This window comes from Protopterus annectens, chromosome 15.part0 (genome assembly GCF_019279795.1).
Source record: "Protopterus annectens isolate FY-2018-M chromosome 15.part0, PAN1.0, whole genome shotgun sequence".
NCBI classification, from domain to species: domain Eukaryota; kingdom Metazoa; phylum Chordata; order Ceratodontiformes; family Protopteridae; genus Protopterus; species Protopterus annectens.
In genome coordinates this window covers 563,562,647-563,584,277 of record NC_056749.1, presented here as the reverse complement: position 1 = coordinate 563,584,277, position 21,631 = coordinate 563,562,647, and the positions used below count along the sequence as shown (strand labels likewise).

General features: G+C 39.4%; 1 protein-coding gene across 2 annotated transcripts in view; it reads right to left on the bottom strand.

The window, feature by feature from the left end:
- The window catches only part of LOC122789921 (sestrin-3-like), an 87,070-nt gene that overhangs the window by 12,573 nt on the left and 52,866 nt on the right, over window positions 1-21,631 (bottom strand). For both annotated transcript variants that reach the window (XM_044057384.1, XM_044057385.1), the window contains exons 5-7: window positions 21,376-21,502; window positions 19,049-19,152; window positions 4,859-5,049 (exon numbers count right to left, since the gene is read on the bottom strand). In XM_044057384.1, coding sequence (XP_043913319.1) covers window positions 4,859-5,049; window positions 19,049-19,152; window positions 21,376-21,502 — 422 coding nt within the window. The remainder of the gene's footprint in view (window positions 1-4,858; window positions 5,050-19,048; window positions 19,153-21,375; window positions 21,503-21,631) is intronic.

Sequence of the window (21,631 nt, the reverse complement as noted above, 5' to 3'; positions counted from 1 at the left end):
CCAATGCTTCCTACATCCTCTAGAAGCCATTGTACCTCCTCCAACACTATTAATCTTCCAACCTAGAACTCGAAACAACATCTTAGACTTGCATAATGATGTATCTACTATAACATGGGAAACAATCTTTCATATATACAAGACCCTTCTCTAGTTGCTTGGCCACTCAAAGACAGATGACTACAAAACAGTGTCCACACTCTCTAGACTTTGGAAAGCAACTCAAAACGACTGGGTCACTAAGACACTAAAAGTCTATCAACAAGGGAACATAAAGTTAACCTCCAGAAAGCATTTCAAACCTCTCTCCAACGAAATAAAGAAAAATACATCTGGATACTATGGTAACCTCTAGACAGCACATTCATCAACACAAAGGAAAAAAAAAATCTGGAAACTAGTTAACAACATAACAGGACATTTTGCAGCCTAAAATCTCCTAACTAGTATAACCATATCAGCCTTATCTGAAACCCTTAGCCTACATGAGTTCCCTAAAGAATTTATATCTTCTTTTACCAATAATCACTACTGCAAAACAGAAATAAAATACCAAAACAGTTATAAACCCAATTTAAATACCCTCTATTCTACTTTAAATAAGTAAGGACAAAAATACACAAAACAGAAAAAACCCAGCTTGAGCAGAAAGTTTTCCAAACGTTCAGGTTTCTGCATAAAGGATCATATTCCACTCCGATGCTCCAAAAGAAGTAGACTGTTTACCAGTTTGGTTCCTTTTACTATGTAAGGGTCACACACTACTCCCACTCCAGCACCGATTCAACCCATGCCTCCCAGAGAGCACCACGACTGAACTCTGAGAACACCATGACTGAAGAACAAAAACCTTTACAAAAACTCTCCAAGCCCACCTGTACAAATACACCTACAGACCTACCTTTATTTCATAACCTGTTGGCAAAATACTTAAAATGTTTTTTTTTTTTTTTTTTTTTTTTTTTTTTATAAACAGCTCTCACTCTCCCTCCTTATCAGCCTGGCCTCTGGTTAAGAAGGAACATACTGACAGTCTTAACTACCCTCACATATGGAATCCTGGAAACATTGACACAGAACGCCTTGCAGGTGCAGTTTTTTTTTTTTTTTTTGTTGATCTGACACAACGTTTAATATGGCAGACCATTTATTCTTTTTTAGCTGTCGGATTAGAAGTGGAATTAGTACTTAAGATATAGTATGATTTAAGGACTTCATAATAAATACTTCTCTGTTCAAACAGGGCTTTCTATATTCTTCTAAAGATGCACCTCAGTGATCTGTTCTTGCTTCATCAATAAACTTTTCAATGACCTCCCAAACATCCAATTAATTTTAAATGCCGATGATGATGTGGTACTTTACAGAGGAAATGTATCCCACTCCATGATAACAAATTACAAGATTTTACACAGCTATCTAAATGGCTTGGAGCACAAACTTAACATAAATACTAGAAAACTAAGTTAATTTAGGAATGTACAAAAAAAAAAACATCAAGTCCCACAAACCTGAAACCTGGTAAACACTCTACTATAAATTTGAACCTACTGCAACTATACCATACAAGACAACTAGGATGTATGCCAGGATCAAACCATATTCATATTATCAAAATTAAATAAAAAAAAAAAAACAGCTTTTTCTGAGTCATGACAGTTCCCCCCCCCCTCCAAATATTCTTTCCTGAAAGCAGAATGTAAATCATAAAAGGGGTACCTTTCTCCGCTGAAAGAATAGCAATTGTAAAAGGAGTACCCTTTGCTCAACTAAAGTATCAGCTCCCCATTACTGCAACAGCCTCAAAAACAACAACAAAGTCTGAGTCACAGTCAACAGGTTCATTAGATTCATTATTTTATTCCCTCAAGGATAGCATCAGCAAGGTACCCTAAATATGGCAAAATGGTTTGCTGATATGCAAATGACTTCTCTGCTCTATAAATTATACAACCTAAACAGTCTGCAGACTAACTAAAAGTGCCCCCACATATGATCTTCGATCTTACTGCCAAGCTGCTCCTCACAAGTTCCACATAACTTGTGCCATAAAATCATTCTCTGTCTCAGTAACTTCTCCAGAATACAGGAATCACTCCCAACAAATGTGAAATAGATTTCCTCCAGCCCCCAATTCAGATACACACTTGATGAATACCTACTTAAAGAAGCTCAAATCAAATGATTTTTCAGTGGCAGTATCACTTAATCCTTACTATTCTACTGCTACTAATAAATTTACAACGCATCAGTATATCGCTGGCTGAAATTGAAATGGGTCCAACAGGATCAGTGCTATACCCAGATTAACAAATTCCAAACAAAAAATATAAAATCTCATCCTTAGAATAAATCAGAACAAACCCTTGACATTTCTAATAATCAAACCATACACCCAGCTGTCTACCATCTATCCCCTCTACATTTTACCCATAATAAACCCTGTCATTAATACATCTCACTCCCTCTCTCCTTTACTGACTTCTGAAATATCTTCCAACCTAATTTTCTTTTTCTAGCTAGTCTTCATTTTGAACACTGCTCCTTCAAATCCACAGACACTAAATATTCTAAACATCACACACATTAGCATGAATAGTTTTTATGCCTCACGTCAAATCAAAATGATTTTATTACGTCTGTTTCACTATTTTTGTTACTCACAGTTATTTAAACATTGACAATCACGTATGCATCGTCTTTGCTGTTTGTGCTTTGCTCATTCTCCAGGCTGAACCTTAAAAATGTCCATCTAGATCACTGATCTATCACAGTCAAATGAAAAGAAAAGGTCTGAGGAGCACATGACAGTTGTTTCAGAACTAGGAACCAAACTGAGGACAAATTCTGCATGCTATCCATTGTTAATACTTGAATAAAAACAACCAAATTGGGGAAACCTGAGCCAGAATACAACTGACACGTAACACTGCATGGACTTCATGTTCCAAATGAATCTCTTGCTCCCCATACAGAACTTTTACTGTAATTCATGTGCAGCTGACCAATAGGCATGGTATCTCTGGATAAGTCTGCTACTACAACCGTCCAATTATCAGTAATTAAAGGGCTTGACAAAAGACAACTGGCTTTTTAGCGCTGCTATGGTTTCATTTGTTTGTGGCTTCCACCAACTGTTGTCTGGCAAGGCTATACATGATATGTTGAGTGGACTACCAGTGGTGACCTCTAGAAGTGATTAGCCAGAATGAATTTGTAGCCAAGGTGAGAGGGTGCTGCAAAGTTCAGAAAATGACAGACTGCCTATAACTACAGATATGCTCCTGGAAACTGCTTCTATCCTACTGCAAAGGACATTCTCTACAACAGGGAGAAGTGGGGAAAAAGTAGATTAAATAATTCACTGATGGCAAGAGCAAATTTTTCATGGATTCCTGTTGCATTAAAAAGCATTATAGCCATAAGACTTTAGAAGGCATTTGACATAGCACCCTTACTGAAATGATGCATTGATGCATGCAGTCTCCTAGCCATACCTCAATTAGTTTCCAGTTGCATAACACCAATGCCGAGCTCTCTTTGTAGTACGGGAAAGGAAGAGATCATGGCAACAGCAGAAAGAGACACATGGTATAGTAAATATTTAATTAGTATGGGAGCAGTCAAATTTTCTAATCTCATTTTTCATTAAAAAAAAGCAGTAGGTTGCCTTCTCTTTCTAAGTTAAGAAGAGAAAGACTGGTATAGCTATTGTAGAGCATGTCTGCTAAATAAACCACCACCGTCGAGGTGTAAATCCATGGAAAACAGCTATGTTCTGCAAGCCTTAATAATGATCCCACCTTTCAAAGAACATCTGAACTGTTTGTTCAGGTTCAAATGACTATACAGTGCCAGAACTCTGATTCTTCAGAGACTTAAAACAATGAGAAGAGAGATGCAAGAAAGAATGTCATGTTTTGAAAATATTTAGTGCATAAGGTAGAAGCAAGCATGGTCTGGGTCAACTTATCTTAATGCAAAAGATTGAGGATTAACTAGTCTGGTCACAGATTCCTGGCCATAATGGCTTGCCTCTCGCAGTTTCAAAACAATGACACTTCAGACATTTTTCAGGATCATAAGAGAGCAAGTCACATGAGGAATACTGAGATCATTTCACTTCATATGCTCCTGTGCTAAGAACTATCAGACAACTGCTCCCTTATGTAAGCCACTAACAGATTTATCCCCCAGGGATGTGATTAGCTTTAACGCCGGAACTGTTGTGCTCCTGTTTTTTATCATGGTGATTGCAAACACAGAGCTCCTCTGCTGGGACACTACCAGATAATTAAATGCCATCAACACCAGTGCTTGTGCAATCAAAGGCAAGCAAGTACATCTGTACACAAAATTTGCATGAGTAAGATGTACTAAATTAGGTGTAGCTTAATCTGAGGTTTCCAACCAAAAATGTAAACCATAAACTAAATGTACCATTACACACTGCATCATATTTAGCAGTGTGGGTGTGCTGGCTTATCATTCTGTTTGTGTGCACGTGCACATACACACACACACAAACCCCTTTTACAGAACCTGTTACACTTGCTCTGTCATGACATGTACACCCAGTCCTAAACATATAATGCACATAACTGGTCGGGATACGGCTCAGTGTGTTCTACTCTAGTCAACAAATAAAATGAAATACTGTAATTACAAACAAGCGATAATATAACATTATATCCATAGCGCACACATACTGCAGCAAAGATTTAATGACTTTCTAAAAATCATAGCCTGTCACACTTCTACTTTGTATACTCTACAATCAAGCGGTGCACTTAAGTCTTAAAACATAGATATACTTTACAGCGCCGGCTGACTAATGCACCCGGTTACTCTTACTTACCGAATGCCGAACATACAGTGGATATAGTTCCAAACCGCTCGCTGGAAGACAGCGGAGTCACAGCCTTGGCGTTTAGCCAACAATCCATTCTGCAGGTTGTACACTGTTCGGAATTTTGCATCCAAATAGTTGCCAATGTCACAATAAAGTCGGTTTGCCAGTGAAAAGCCATGAACCTCCCACGAGTAATCCTAGGAAAATAAATAGGCGAAAATATTAATGCATGTGAATGTCACTATAATCTGGTCTCCTCCAATACCAGGCTACAACTCCATTCACTTCAGCTCATCCTATAGATCAGTAAACCTTTACTACATTAATGACAGAGGGGATGTTCTTGTGAGGTACAAGACCTGTGCTTCCTTCTACTTTTTTCCAAACTCACTTGCTTTCTTGATGCACTGTTGCAATGCTGACATGTAAGACATCCAACCTAAGTGCACGCAATAATTCTTCCGTAAAACCAGACGGCTGTTCTCTCACAGTGTCTGCCACACTATTAATTGTCATAAGTACTAGAGCAGGAAAAAAAAAAAAAGACTCCTCCCTCTCCAAAGCCTTGCCTCTTTACAATAATGCACAGTTTGCACACCTATGCCAGCTATCCCATTTTCTTATGTTATATGCATCCCTGTAATGGCAAATACAAACTGCTCCCATTGAGTATTACATTTGCCGCTGATATGAAATTAACAGAAAGATGGAGTGCATCATATCATTTGGAGGCATTCTGAAAGATTGTTTTAACTTCTTACAACTTTTAAGAAAGACACCCTTTGTCTGCATTTTATTTTCCAAGCAGCTTCCAATATCACACAGATGTTAAAATATTAACTGACAATTATTTTTCATAAAAACAGCTGGGAAGTCATTTGCAGTCGTTCCGATTACCTGATCTTCAAGGTCAAAGGATGTAAACCTGAAGAGGGGAGAACTTCTTTAAAAATTCTGTACGCACAAAGGTTACATCATCTTCATAATACATACTTGAGTGTGCGCAGAAAGGTTGGGAGGGGTTACAAGCAGTGGCTAGGGAAAGTCATATGGCAGAAATGATTGACCAAGTCAGCCTCACCAGCAGATAGGCAACGTGCTGTGGTGTCAGTAGTGAATACGACTGATTCAATGCATCCTAAATGGAAAGGAAACAAGAAAATCAAAAAGGAATGTTTTGACAAGGGAGTGCATTTTGGGTGTGCAAAGCAGACCGTTCTCCATTCCAAAGTTAGGATATGAACAGAGAGGTAGGTGTGTGTGTGTTTGTGTGTGTGTGTGTGTGTGTGTGTGTGTGTGCAATTCTTCCAAATGGAAGAAGATGAGGGTGCATGCCTCCTAACAAAAAGGAAAAAAACAGTTATGAAATGATGATGCCTTCATTCTGCTCAGGTTTCAGCTTTGATGTGCTGTGTTTGATACTGACTATCTGTTTGTCCAATACCTCAGAGGGATCTACAAAGCAGGAGCAAAATTTGAAGATGACTTAAGCACAGTGAATTTCAAGAATATACAATGCATAAATTAGTAGTTCTTTCTGGAAGCAGGCTAAAAAGCCATGTGTTATCTACAACCTGGACATCTGACTTTCATGTCAGAGCAAGTACATGCTGGCAGTGTTAGATAGATTCACACCCAAGTCCATACCTTAGTTGACTGCAATGCTTCACTAACTGGTCAATAATCTGACATAATCAGGTACAGTTATTAGTTGTACAGCATTCAACACACACACACAGTAAGTGCAGACGGTTCCCTATCAGAAGCCTGAAACACTATAAGCCTGAAAATCAAAATCCTGAAACCAAAAGCCTGAAAATTCAGAATCCTGAAAACTCAAAATCCTGAAAGCCCAAAATCCTCAAAATCCTGAAACTCAAAATCCTGAAACTTAAAATCCTGAAACTTAAAATCCTGAAACTTAAAATCCTGAAAACACAAAATCGACATACTGATGTCATTGTGGCTTTGCTATTGTTAGCCCTGTGGTGTTAGGTCATGTGTTGGGTTCAGGTAAGTGTGCGGTTGGTTTTATGTTAGGGTTAGGGGCGGTTTAAGTGAGTTAGGGTTAGGGTGCAGGTTAGGCATGTATGCAATAGTGAAAGAAATTAGGGTTAGGGGCGGTTTAAGTGAGTTAGGGTTAGGGCGTGGGTCAGGTGAGTGTGCGATAGTGACGGACCTTAGGGTTAGGGTTAGAGTTAGGGTCAGTTGGTAGATATTAGTGTCTTTGTATTGGCATATTAGCATTATTTGTGTTTTCAGGATTTTGAGTTTCAGGATTTTGATTTTCAGGTTTATAGTGTTTCAGGCTTCTGATAGGGAACCGTGCAGACACACACACATTTTTAATCTATTCTTGAACAGTTTTGATGGGTTCATTTTAAATTAGCACTGGGGTAAGAAGTGCAGTTTTGCACATCATATCATAAAGTGTCCATGCAGTTAAAGTATGACTTTGAGAGATGCACTGTTGTGATTTTTCTTCTCCCACATCATTCCTGTCATTTTATGTTATCACAGGGGAACAGCATGGGTGTGCACTCACAGACTTTAATGGATGTATCACAAGGATGGGGTGCATCCATTAGTGATATAGACATTTCTCATGCTTACCCTGGGATGACAAAGTCTAGCAGGTACTGGAATCACTTAAAAATGACCGTTTATGAAGGATTTATTTTAAGAAATGCATATTAATTTGGAATGATACAGGGAACACAGCATCACAATCCTTTTGGCACCCACTGTTTCGATGCAGAGTGTTGAGTCCCAAATTGTTCAGGTGCACTGTGCACTTTAGCAGACACAGGGTAATGACAGAGAGTGGACAGGGACGTGTAAGGACTTGCAAGAGATGAGCCATGAGAAAACCTACGTAGAATGACAGGTGTGAAAACATAATTTAAAAAAAAATAACAGGATAACAGGACTAGAGTAAAAGAAGTGGTACAGACTTTAAGCAAACTGATTTGATGTCCTTTCGCCTCCAATCTCAGTTTTAATCTTTTTGTTCTGTGCTGTATCTCGAGCCACAAGTTACAGTGCAAGGGCACCAAGGTCTATATCCAAAGAGGAACATTAAAATTGCATCAAAGCATTTAAAAAATCCACACTGTAGCACTGCCTTAACTATCTAGACAGAAAATTACAAAAGTAAAGCAGTGAAAAAAAATAATTTCACTGAAGTTATCTGCAGTGCCACTTTACTCCCCCAACAATTCTGAACCCAGCTAGAGCTGGGAAGGATGAAGTTATTATCTAGCCAGTTCTTTCAAAAATGAGGACGACAACTGCTAAACAACAATGTGTGTGTGTGTGTGTGGGGGGGGGCAACCAAGGCACTCTGAAGGGCTTTTTCTAATGTCCAACTTTAGTTAGCTGTTTTACAATCTGTGACATAAATGCAAGTACCAGAACAGTGAGATTGAATGCATGAAAGCCTTTCTTATATTAAGTCCAAGACTGCCGATTTGAAAAGGAGTTAATTTCTAGGTACTATGTTGATTTCATATTTAGCATATATAAACTTTTTTTTTTGGGGGGGGGGGGCGCTTGCTTTGCAGAAATCATCTTTAAAGGGAAAACAGTGATGTACAAAAGACAGAACAGCAAATGTCAAACATTTTTTAAAATAATTCATGGACTTGGAGTTACAAATTTCATAATTATAACATGGAGCCCCATCCTCATACGAGCTGGAGGTACTGCTGCTCAGCAGCTGAGAACAATGTGGGATTTTTACATTCTCTAAACTGTGCGAATCTTATATTATGTACAGATGTTTTTTTTTCTGTTTGATATCAACAGTACATGTTTTTGTAATGACCTTTCTCTTCTTTATACAGCTTGCGTAGCTGTTTTTGGAACTTTTCTTCTTGGGACTCCAGTGAAAATGAGCTAAATACCACATGGACATCCTAAAGATTGAGACATAAATATAGAAACAACCAAGTTTCCAACCTTAATACAATGAATGCATAAACTACGACACCAGTACAAAGCCACTGTTGTCTTTGACTGCTGTTTGAAGTAAGATTCCATTTAATGGCTTCAGGCTACTAAAGCAGTCAAGTAACGATTACCACAACCAAATGCCTTCCCCCATTCCCCTTGCAACTGTATCCACCCTCCCGCGTGTGTAGCTGAAATCATGCAATCTTCCATCAGGCATGAAGACAGTTTGGCTCATTCTTTTTTGTGGGAGTTTCAGGTTAATTTCCCTATTTTCCATATTGAGACTCAAACTGAGAAAGAAATGAGTGGAAAACCAGTCTCATACAGTTTATGTTTTCTGTCCTCTGTGACTCGTACTTAAAATCTCTGATTTTACACATCTCCCTGCTCAACTCCAGATGCAGTCTGGCACTGCTGGCTATACACTTGTACTCCAGCAAGATTTGTACCAGTGACTTGTGATATCAGAGCCTACTTACATAAAATGTCTTTTAACAAGGCATATTGGCATAAAATGTTTTGTCATTATGATAGAAAATAATCACTGGCAAACTAAAATGGTACAAGTTATTAAATAAGTCTTTTATTATAATAGGTTTCTGCAACCATCTATTTACACACCAGTTCCTTTCAATTTAAATAATGAAATGGCAGTCATTTCCAGGTTAGGAGACAATAAGCTGAAAAAAGATGTAACCATGTACAACTGGCAGCCAAGTAAACCAGCACCAGAACAATGTTTCTCTTTTTCACTAGCAGAAACTGCTGCAAAACAAGGGACAATAGCAGGGTCATTGCATTTAAAGAATGAAATGTTAACTGGAGATTTTAGGTTTGAGGAAAAAATCTTTAGCTACTGCCCCCCCCCCCCCTGCAAATCTATTTAGTCACCAAAATTACACCATGACTTTGTATGCCATGACTTGATCTTTTTTCCTAATTACTCATTTCATTCTGTGCTTATTCTGCATTTTATATCGTTATGTGTACTGCTGCTCACCGTGTCCAAGGCATGGCTAAAAAGGGTCAACGGACCATCCCCCCTACACGGAGAACAAACAGTAAAACTAAATGGTCAAACAACGGTACGTCTTCATCAAAATAGGACAGCAATACTTCAGAATGAGCACTGGAGCTTTTACTTAAGCAAAACACGTACCTATGTGGCCTACAGTGTTTTACTAAAAACTACCATAACTGCAGGTAAAGTTAGCATTACTTAAGGCCAAGACTTAGCTCAGTCATGTGGCCTACAGTGTTTTACTAAAAACTACCATAACTGCAGGTAAAGTTAGCATTACTCAAGGCCAAGACTTAGCTCAGTCATAAAGGACCGCAAGGTTTCTGGATGCCACTGCATTTGGAGAGGACAGCAGTCCCAAAGAACAAGAAGCTGATGGATGTAAACCTGTGCACTGATGAACTGACTACAACTTTTACAGCTGACTGCATATGGCTGGTTGATTTTAAGGGCAGTAAAACCATTAACTTGTCAGATAAGTTATGAGAAGGTGCATAGCTTTTTTGTTTTGTGTTTTTCTGGTGACAAATGCCACACTTAGTAAAAGCAGGCTCAACATTTTTTGAAGGGTAAACAGTTTTCTTAAATCCGTTTAGGCTGCTTTAAGTGTGGTAAGGAAGAAAAGGTCAGCTGTGTAAATGGAATGCTGCATACGGTGTTCCAAATTCTGATCACTGTATAATTCACCACTGTAGTCCGTCATCCTGCAAGGAGATCCCAGTGTCATGTAAAACTCCAAGTGAAACTATTATACTGCTAACAGTTGGCGCACACACAGTCTCCAAAGATTATAGCTTCTACACTTCCATAGCTCTCGATTTTCAGTGTTACTTTCCCTACCAAAAGTACTAAGGAAACTTTGATTTCTTCTCATATGCTTAACTATAGTGTCTTATTTTCTTCTTGGCCATTTCTGCAACTGGGTGGGTGACAAAATTTGGCCACAGTCACAAGTGAATTTGCCAACACTTAAAATCCATCATCGCCTATGTCGAAATGAGTGATCTACACAACCTCTCCAAAATTTTACCGTAGTTACATTGTCCCAGTATTTCCAAAGAAACAAAACCCATTAGCCTGTCACAGTGCAGCACTTAAAAGTACTACAGAAAATAATGAGAAACTGTAAATAATTCAAGACTAGGGCTATGCTGTTGCCTTGCAAGAGTTAAATCTGAAACACTTGAATAGTGATTACTGTTTAAGCCACGGTACAAATGCAGAGTTACAGCTGCAGACCAGATACCATTTCAAGCCCTGTTGCAACTGCTCTAACTTTTCATAAATAGATCCCTTCAAGTGCGTCTTGTGATGTCTTATATATAGTCGTTTGTGACCTGGATACTAACACATGTGATCTGCTATCTCCATGGGAAGCAATAAGAGTCAACAAGAAAGAATAATCGCTCCAGCCTGCCAGCTCCTGCAGAATGTTCTGGTGCCCCCTGCTGTACTGGGTCCCTAAATTATGTGACAGTAAATGAGCATTTGGATATGTCTCGCAGATGAAAAATACTGCAACTATCAGTGACCTTAATGGATGGGATGAATGAAATACATCCTGGAGAAATAGTTTTGACTCCTAAAATATACTACTGACAGTATACAGCTGGTTGATTTAATGGTAGCCACTTGTCAGGCGCAGTTAAAGCAAGGTGTACAGCTTTTTTGTTTTGTGTTTTTTTATTACTGACAAACATCATATTTTTATTACTGACAAACATCATATTGTTGGTGACAGCATGTTCAACAGTTTTTAAAGGGGTAAGGTGTTTTCTTAAATCTCTTTAAGCTATTTAAATAGCTTAATACATACAAATATGATCCTGTCAAGTTACTGGAATAACCATTCAGCTGCATCTCCAAGGGTTTTCAACCACAAACAAAATAATTTCACAAAAGTATCTTACTTTTAGTTTCCTTGCAGCCCTTCAAACTCATTTCAACTACCTCCATTAGACCAAGGCCCTTTGTTTTTCAAGATCTCCTCTCTCAGTCACTTGTCTTCTGAAATTACATTCACCCTACATTTCTACATTCTCCTTCCATCTCCTTTCACTTCTTTCTCAGTACCTGCTCAGTCTTCTTTTAGCTCCCTGTAATTCACTCATTCGGACTTACAGACACAACAGAAAATATGCTCAAGGCAGAAAGTACAGTTTTGTAAGGATTTACCAGAACAGTAGCTATCCTACTGATCACTGTTGGTAGTATTCCAAACAGATAAGTTATCCCCCCTGATGTCCAGCCTGGGCACCAAAGCTTAACCTTCCCTGGCTGGAATGTCCAACATATGACCTCAGCTCGTAAGTGTAGGGGCATATAGCCTGAGGACCTACACTCATACATTCACTTATCTCCAAGAAGCCCTCTCGATCCTAGAGTCCTGCAGATAGGGCAAAAAGTGAGATGCGAAAAGACGTTATCCCAAACAGAGGTAAAGAAAGGTGGTAAGAAATACTGCAACAGTGAACAATAGAACATCTACTGTTGTGGTAAGTTCTTACACAACTGTTTTATGTCATGACTGACATCACTACTGCAGTATTTCAAACAGATTGGAGATTGGCGTATGGCGAGAGGAACTGTCCAAGAAGCCATAGAGGACTGGTGAATGTAGCTATGGATCTTGAAAAACATCAGTGTAGTGTTTAGTGACCGTGTGTACCAAGGACCAGGTGGCCGCTTCCAGGACAGCTGTGGCATCAACCTCTTTGTACAAGGTCCCCCGAGGCTGCCACTGCCCTGGTAGAGTGAGCTCGAGGCAGGAAGGCAAAAATTTATCATGGTGAGAGTAACAAAATGATGCAGACTTAGCAGGCTGAATACGGGACTGTTGATAGTTAATCGTAAACCCAAATTCATGAGAAGGTTGAGGGTGAACATGAGATATGGTAGTAGGATCTGCAGTGAGGAAACTTGGATTAGCAGATTCTCTAAGTAAGAGAAAATCTGAATTCCTAGAGTTCAAAAGACTCTTGGTGCTGCAGAAAGCACAAAAGGCAAAGCAGTAAATTGAAAGTGAGATAAACTAGTACAAAACCTGACGAATCTCTCACAGGAGGGGTGAAAGAGAATATATAGTTAAGGCACCTTTTAAATCCAGGGAGACTAGGTATGTCTATGGAGGTAAAAAGGTAGCAGTGTCTGAAGGGAGAGCAGTCTAAAGGTTGGCACTTCCATTATGGGCCTCCATTGTCCTTTTCTTGGAACTAGAAACAGTCTGGAGTATATACCCCTGCCTTCAAATTTGACGGCTACAGGTTTTATCGTACGCTGGTGGGCCTGTAGCTCCTGGAGAATAGGTATTAGCAGCTGAAGTTGGTTGTCAAGAAGAGAGTGTATAACATTCAATGCAGGGAGCTCCTTCGAAGACATAGCATAACCGTTTTTTTTTTACAACAGAAAGGGCCCACTGATTCTTGGTAATCTTTTTCCCAGTTTAAGATGGACTGAGTTAATCTTTTGGAAACAGCCCAGAGCAGGACCACAGGGAGGGGTGATTTGGAAGATGGTCTTCTTTCCCTACCTATCCACGTCCCTACAGTCCTTACTTATCTGAAGGGAGCGCATTGGTGTTGGGAAGCAATTTAGAAGGTCTGGTCAGAAGACAGAGAAACTGTAGAAGGGTCTACCACAGGGTTCTTACATAGGAATTTAAGCTAATCAGGAACTTTGTGCTTGGTGAAGGTGTGATAAAGACAGCCAAGTAGCTGCAGCACAAATATACTTCTAGGGTATCAGGCTGAGGACACTGTGCTGGTGATTGATACTCTGAAAGTTGATCACTAATGTGCAAATCTGTGGTTAGTGCTAGCAAGACAGAGACTATTCTTAGACTGATGTAATTGTATGTAACCAGGAGGGGCATCACTCCATGATGGGGGTGGTGGGGAACTAAATCCTCTTCATATCTCCAAACTGCTCACCTATGGACTTTCACAGTACAACCCTTCCTCTTGTTAGTCTTCCTACATACCAAAAATAGCACATACTTGTCTAAAAGTTACCTGAAGCAATAATGGAATCTCTCCGTGTCATGTGCCTTAGTCTTTTCTATTGTAAATATTCAGTATCTCTTGTGAACCTAAAATTCTTGTTTAATTTATAGCTATTCACAAAGAAAAGTTCCTGAAAGTACGGCACATGCACGGCCCCAAAAACTCACGAATGCAATTAATATAACAAAGGCCAGCACACAGAAGTGTAATGTGCCTGTAAAATATATTTATTCCAACATAAATTAGGCAAAACAGACAGGTTTCAGTCAAAAATTACTAAGACTTCCTCAGTGTTAAAAGTAATACAATGAATCATAGCCTAATATACATTAGTGTAACAACACAAGCCTACAAAAATCCTGCTAATTGGTTGGCTATAATTGTTCATTTAGACCGGGTGGAAATAATCCCCCCCATCTTAATAATCCACTTTTTCTCTTTATTATTCAGTATATTATGCCAACCTGTTTTAACCCGACCCCAAACTACACAATCAATAACAGTAAACCTGAAATTGGCTGAGGTGTGTACCAAAGAGTGGTTAAATAATGCATTATTTGGACTCTTCTGCCCGATATAACTAAACTAGAAACCAAGCTGTTAGCCTGCAGTGTATGGTGTCTTTAGTTGTCATGGAAGATTCCTGCTCATATTAACCCGCAGGTTAGTACTTTATGTGGTTTCTGCCTCGATATTTCATGTCTTTGGTGTTCGGAGGTCAAGACCTGGTTTCTACTAGGATGTGCTAACGTGGATTCTAATTACAAGTTAATTTGGATTTATTTGGTAGTTTCCATCTTGTTACTTCAGCACAACATAATTTTTTCAACAAGACGTCTGTTTTTTGAACTTGTAAACTGTCGATGCCCACCCACGAGCTGGTTTGATACGAACATAGCCATTAAGATCAGTGTGCTACCCCAGCCAATAACTGTACATAAAAATAACATTTTACATTTCTGACTGTGGATTTACTCTACTGGTTAAAAGGATTAGGACTGATGTAAGTGATGACAATTCTGTTGAATTTTGTTAGGAAGACATGTTCCTTGCTCCTCTATTCCATATAGCATATGAAGCAGGTATTAAGCGGAGACAAAATTTGCTGAGCTGGCATTGTGTCCTTTAAAACATGATTAATATACAATTTTCACAATGTGAAATTCGACCAGTTTACTTCCGAAGGATATATACAGTGTTATGCCTCCTGTGAGCTTGACATATCCAAAACGGTTGAAATAAATACAGCAAATGTTAACATGGCACAGTGTTCTAATAATAAAGTCACAGTTTCTTTCAGCATAAGGGTCAAACTAGCATGTTACTCTACTTGGTGACCCCCTTTCCCAAGTCTCTACATACCTCGTCACCTTCTATAAAAGTCAGTCTATCAGAGGATTGGCATGTGGTCAGAAAGTCTTTCTATGTGGCACATCTCATTACTAAGGGTTTTGCATCCAGGAGAAAAGAGGTCATAGACTCTCTCTACTCTTCCCTCATTAGACCAATCATTGAGTATAATGCCCCATTTGGCATGTACCTCACTAAACAGCTGGAAAGGCCACAAAAGTACCTCACAAAGAGGATCCTAGGCCTTAAACACATGCCCTACATGGACAGACTCAAAAAAACTCCAGCTTTTCTCTGTCTCATATCGTCTATTAAGAGGCAATGTCTGCTTGACTTACAAAGCCATGTCTGATCCAGCCCTTGTTAGAAATGTTACACCTAAAGAAATCCCAATCCCTCCACACCACACACTCCAGGGAGCTCAACCTCATTACCACAATCAACAGAATATGCTGGAGTGACAGGTTCATAACCCAGAGACTGCCCATGCTCTGGAATAGACTTCCCATACATGTCAAGCAGTGCACTTTACTGGCCCTTTTCATGAGAAATCTTGATGAGTGGACGGGAAATAGAAAGTTCACCCCAGGGATCACTCCAGTGGCTATACTTGACAGAGGCATCGGGAACTAATGGCGGCATGATGCCAAGGCATTTATATGGGCTAGGCTTGTAAAGGCTCCAGGGCCGTTGGCCTAGCACACACCTATGTACATAAAAGGCAAGGTCCCACCTTTTTCTAACAATTTGAAAATTGACTGTATACAATATTTTAATGTAAATAACCTAATGAGCCCTCATGTAAATATTCACTGCAAATATGTAATTCAAATACTCACTGTAAATAAGTAATGCCACCCTGCCACATTACCTTTCAGGTTTAGTGTAACTATTACTACCTTTCACTCATACTGTGGATGAAAAATGGCCCGAGGATCAGCCTACTGAATGGGTTACAAAAACAAGCATCAAGAGCTGGAACCACACATTCTCTACTTTACATCCATACTCTTAATAATTGCTTCTCAGTGTTGAAAATAATTTCTTCTAGTAAAACTCATATAAATTTTCAGAGACACATGTCTTTTTTTCTCCTCTCTCCTCCCACACTCATTCTGGTTTACACTCTTCAGTTCCCAAATTACCCATGCCATCCTACAGCTTCTTATACCACTAGCTCTCATTGTCAGAATCCTAACAAATTTAATAACATTCTTCACCTAAACTGAAGGATTTATGTCTAACATTTCCCCAAAGAAAAGTTTAGTCACAATCCCTTGAAAGATGTCTACACTTAATTCTTCAGTGCCCCCATCATCATATTGGAGAAGCCTCATGAACCAAAAGTCTCTAAAATCCACACATTGTGGATTACCTTACTGTCTCCACACACAAGACACATAGGGCCTAACAAGTCTATTGGCAGTAATTCTTTCATGTAATCACCATTCCCTTAAAGTCATACTTCACACACCAAAGGCATTCTGCTTGAATGGTACTTCCAAAGGGTAAGTGATGGATGATTTAAGCTACAGAGCTCTTCTCCAATAGTGTCAGTCTCTAAACAAGATGTTGAAGCTTACCATATTATCAAATTACTAATCCTATTAGCAAATTACCAGTCCTATAGCTTAGGCATGCCTTCTCATTTTCCCAAGCCGGACCACCTCCAGAATGAAAATCTCTAATGGGTGCTACAGCAACAGTTTGGAATACTGTTAAAGAGGTTAATTTTCTAGTTCCAACGCGCGCGCGCGCGCACACACACACACACACACACACACACACACACACACACACACACATTACTATTACTTATTAGTAACAACTGACTGCTCATCTCCAAGGTCTCTTCCCTCAGCCTAGCACGTGAGAGCTTGTACCTGAGCAACTCCTCCATGCTTGCTAGTAGCGTAGTTTTATCATAGTTTTCTAGAACGTACCCAATTGGATGACTCTTCGGATTAGTTCTCGCACCTTCTACTGCCTTCACTAATGAACTGAAATTTTGTGTGTGTGTGCGCACAACCTGCAAAAAGGAGTTAAAAATTTGGGTCTATATTACGAAAGCGAAAAGACGTTTACACGAACACATAAACGAACCGTATAGTGCAAAGTGGACTTAGAGCGAAAGTCAAAAACTGCGAAAATGGAAATATCGAATTTCCATTCGGTGGATTAGCTGCATAAGGTAAGTGTTGGATAGTTACGGAGTTTAGGATAGGGTGCGGGTTAAGGTAAGTGCTTAAATAAGTAATATATGTTAGATTTAGTGGTGGGTTAGAGGTAGGGTTTTGTTAAATGTATGTATGTAGGTTATTTATTTTGTTTGTGTATACTTTCGTAGGGGAAGTGTGTGGTAGATACGTACCTTAAGGGTAGGGAGGAGTTAAGGACAGTGCGTGGATAGTTTTGTACGTGGGGTTTAGTAGTGTTGGAGGTACAGTTTTGTTAAATGTATGCATGTGGATTATTTGTTTTGTTTGGGTGTATGTCTGTAGGGGATGTGTGCGGTAGTTATGGACCTTAGGGTTAGGGAGGGGTTAAGGAAAGTGCATAGTTAGTTGTGTATGTGGGGTTTAGTGTCAGGTTAGAAGTAGGGTTTTGTGCTTTACTTTACTTTAGGTTAGAAGTAGGGTAAGCTAGTGTATGTATATGGTTTATTTAATTTAATTGGGTAGGTAGTACATAGGTAGTGGTTGGGTGGCCGACTATGAGACAGTTCGATTTTTTTTCCGCTGTTTAGTGCGTTTGGGATTTTCGCGGTATAGGGGTCGATGTTTTGGTATTCGCTCGTAGGGTTTTTCACTTTCATAATATAGACCCAAAAATTTAACTAAGCTGCATCTTCTTGCTGTCTTTATTCAATTCTCTAGCAATTTAAAAATACTTATGCTAGTAACACTCATTTCTGTATAGCTTCATTGTATGTGGCTAAGGTGTGAAGCATGCCCTAGCATTACATAAAACTGAATGGCAGAAAATGTGAACATACAAGAGGAGTGATGACCGACCGTATTCCGCCCACACTGTATTATTTTAATGCTACTCAGAGCCTCTGCTCAACAGCACTGTCAGGTGGCATTACATACAGGGCTAAGGTTAATGTTGTTGTTGGTCTTTCGGCTTTTCCCGGTTACGGGTCGCCACAGCAGAGCTCCAGTCCGCTAATGATCGGCAGTAATTTTCACGAACACCAAGGTGCCAGTTCGACGTTCAACCTTAAATGAAGGCACGCCCATTTACGCATGTCTTTTGAACGTTTACCCAACTGTGGGGAGGACATGCAGACTCCACACAGAAGGCACTCCCTACATTCCAGCCGAGAATCGAACGGGAGGACCTCTTGCTGTGAGGCAACAACGCTACCGCCGCACCACCGCGGATTGGTAGGGTTAAGGTTAATACTTATAAAAATTATGATGGGATTCCCATAGTCCTTATTTGTACGGTTGGTGCAGCTCACTTATCAGACTCCATACATCCAGTATGACCTGTAAAGGAGGCATTTGTGTTTTGTAGGCTTACTACCTACTAACATCCAGTCAGCCCTGTAAAGGAGGCATTTGTGCTTTGTAGGCATACCTGCTAACATCCAGTCAGCCCTGTAAATGGGTCATTTGTGCGTTGTAGGCCTACCTGCTAACCACTAATACACAGTTCTGCTGACATTATGTTTTGAATGTTGTCATATGTTTTATTAAAAAAAAAATAAATAATCTGATTGAGGTCTCCGATATTGCCTACAGTGTTTCATAACTCATCACTACTAATTCTGCAGTTCTGTGGGGACTGGCAACTTGCATCACCCCATGCTCACACATTTAAAATTTCTAAATCTGTTCATAAGCATCAGATTATAAAACATACCTGTACTCTGAATACTTGCAAGTTATCCTCATCCCGGCGAGCAAAATCTTGATAACCATATGAAGGGTCTTCAACTAGGAAACTTAAACTGCATGATTCAATATCTAAAAATGGAGAGGAAAGGTAAGGAATAATAAGTGAATCTGAAAATAAGAGTACATTTGAAAACACGGCAAGATGGCTTTTAAAATATATACAATGAGAAAAATCAGAATCCAGGAGTACAGCAACAGAAGTAAAGTGAATATCTTTACTACCTACATTATAAAAGAGTGCACTCCTTCCAAACTACTAAGCTGTTCCATTACTACATGGTGCTTTGAAATCTACCACCTATGCTTCTGACTTCTTCACCAAACAAGGCAGTCACCAAACGTGCTTCAGGTGTCCTGACATTAAATGCTCACATGACTTCCACTTATATTTGATTACTCATTTCAGGAAACAAAGGGAATGTTCCCATAAAATTGGTCAACTCTACCCAATACTGTTCCCTTGAGAAATGGGTGTTGGTGTATGTCAGTAAGAAATCACCTGCTTACATTCCGAAAATAAGAAATGTTTTCGTAGACAACAACCTTTTTTTTAACCAGGTAAGCATATTCAAGCTTTCAAACCTAAGTTGCACATTGTTTTCAGAAGACATTGGACTGTTCATAAATTTTCTGTTGAACATATTGCTATGAAAGGGTGTCCTTTGGTTCATTTAGAAAGACAAAGTGTCCTTCAGTTCATTTACAAAGACAGGGTGTCCTTCAGTTCATTTACAAAGACAGGGTGTCCTTCAGTTCATATACAAGCTATATAATGTACTTTGAGATATATACAGTGGTGCTTTTTGCCTTGCTCATACCTTTAAAAGGAGTTTGTCAAAAGGATTTTCCCTGTTAATAAAAGCACTGCTGCAGCTGTTACCCAATAAAAAAGACTCAAGAAAACAGAGGCAACCATATTACTGTCTGAACGAAAAATAAACTATGTTAAAACTGAAGGATGATATACTCGTCACCCCCCCCCCCCCGGCTCCTGAAGGATGATATACTCGTCACCCCCCCCCCCGGCTCCACTGCAGTGTCAGAAATCATTCACCTGGCATGGTAAGAGAACCCACAGCCTTCTGGCCATCCAGCACCAAACACAAATGTGTGTTACCTGTTGTGCCACTGATACTGCTAAATACTTATATGCAGCAAATATAACCAGCCATGCACAAGGTCATTTGTCTGACCCTGCTTGTTCCACCTGCTGTGAGGACCATGCTGCATTCCCTGTTCATTCAACTGCTGTGAGGACCATGCTGCAGACTGGAATTATCCACCTAATAGTTTCTTAGAAGTAACTTTGCAACCCGCCAAGACAAGTGTTTTTTATTTTGTTTTTATCACACCTGTGGACTCAAGCCCAGACAGTAGTAATGACCAAAACAACTCCTTCATAATGGCCAGCACTTCAGGCCTGAGATTCTGTAGGGATAAATTTAAGAATTAAGCACTGTCACAGCAGAAGCAATCAGTTCTGATTAAAAGCAAGAACTAAATGGATGGCAATGAAAAACAGGATTTTTTAATGATACTAATTTAGAGTTAGAAAATATTTACACATTTGGAAAGTATAAAGCACTCTCTTTGGTCACTAGCAGGCAGCAATACTAGGATCTGTTTCAGAGATACTGCATCTTTAAAAATAAGAGGTAAAATGTGTCCACCCCCAAATCATCTACCGAATACGTACATGAAGGTCTATGGACAGTATAAACAGTACAGCAGCTCCCACAAAGACATTGGTTCTTTTATATACAGCCATGTACGCGTCATGCTTACAGACCACTTGAAATTCTCATTTTGTCTCTGTTAATGATAAACGTCTTCTGCAACCATTGAGATACAATGCAATTTAACTAGAACAAAATAACACTTGGAAAAGACCATACTTGTTTGCCATCCAGTCCTGCTATGCAAGCTGAACAACATGCAGTATTCTTAACTTAAAGGGAACACACAAGGGACCACTGGTGTTCTCAAGGGCTTACTGCTTGGCTCATCCCACTCATAACCACTTGTTTTTAGGTTAATTACACAAAAAAAAGCAAATAAGTGAACCTTGAATCTACAAAACCAAACTAGTCAACTGAGTGAGACCCTAGAGTGTCTAAGCACTTAGTCTAATCATGCATCACAACACAAACCAACCTAATGGACCCCCTCGGTTACATGGGAGAAGTACTACATGCAGTTCACAGTTCTGCATTTTCCTCCTGCCCTGCATATTAAATAAGGGGTACAGAGGACAGAGTATTGTAGAGTCCCTCTCGTCTTTGGGCACATTACCTTCATCAGACTCGTACGGCAATGTCTTCTGGCCATCACAACATCCTTCATCCCAGTGTTCATTTTCAATGTGGATTCTCTGCATTCTCTCCCACAGCATGTCCTGCTCCACACAAGAATCCTGTGACTGCAAATAAAAACAGTGTGAGAAACTGCATGCTACAAAAAAAAAAAAAAAAAAAAAAAAAAAAATACTTATGTGAATTTGGTGCATGGTATTTTATATTTGTACATTCATACCACAGTAGCAAAAGTT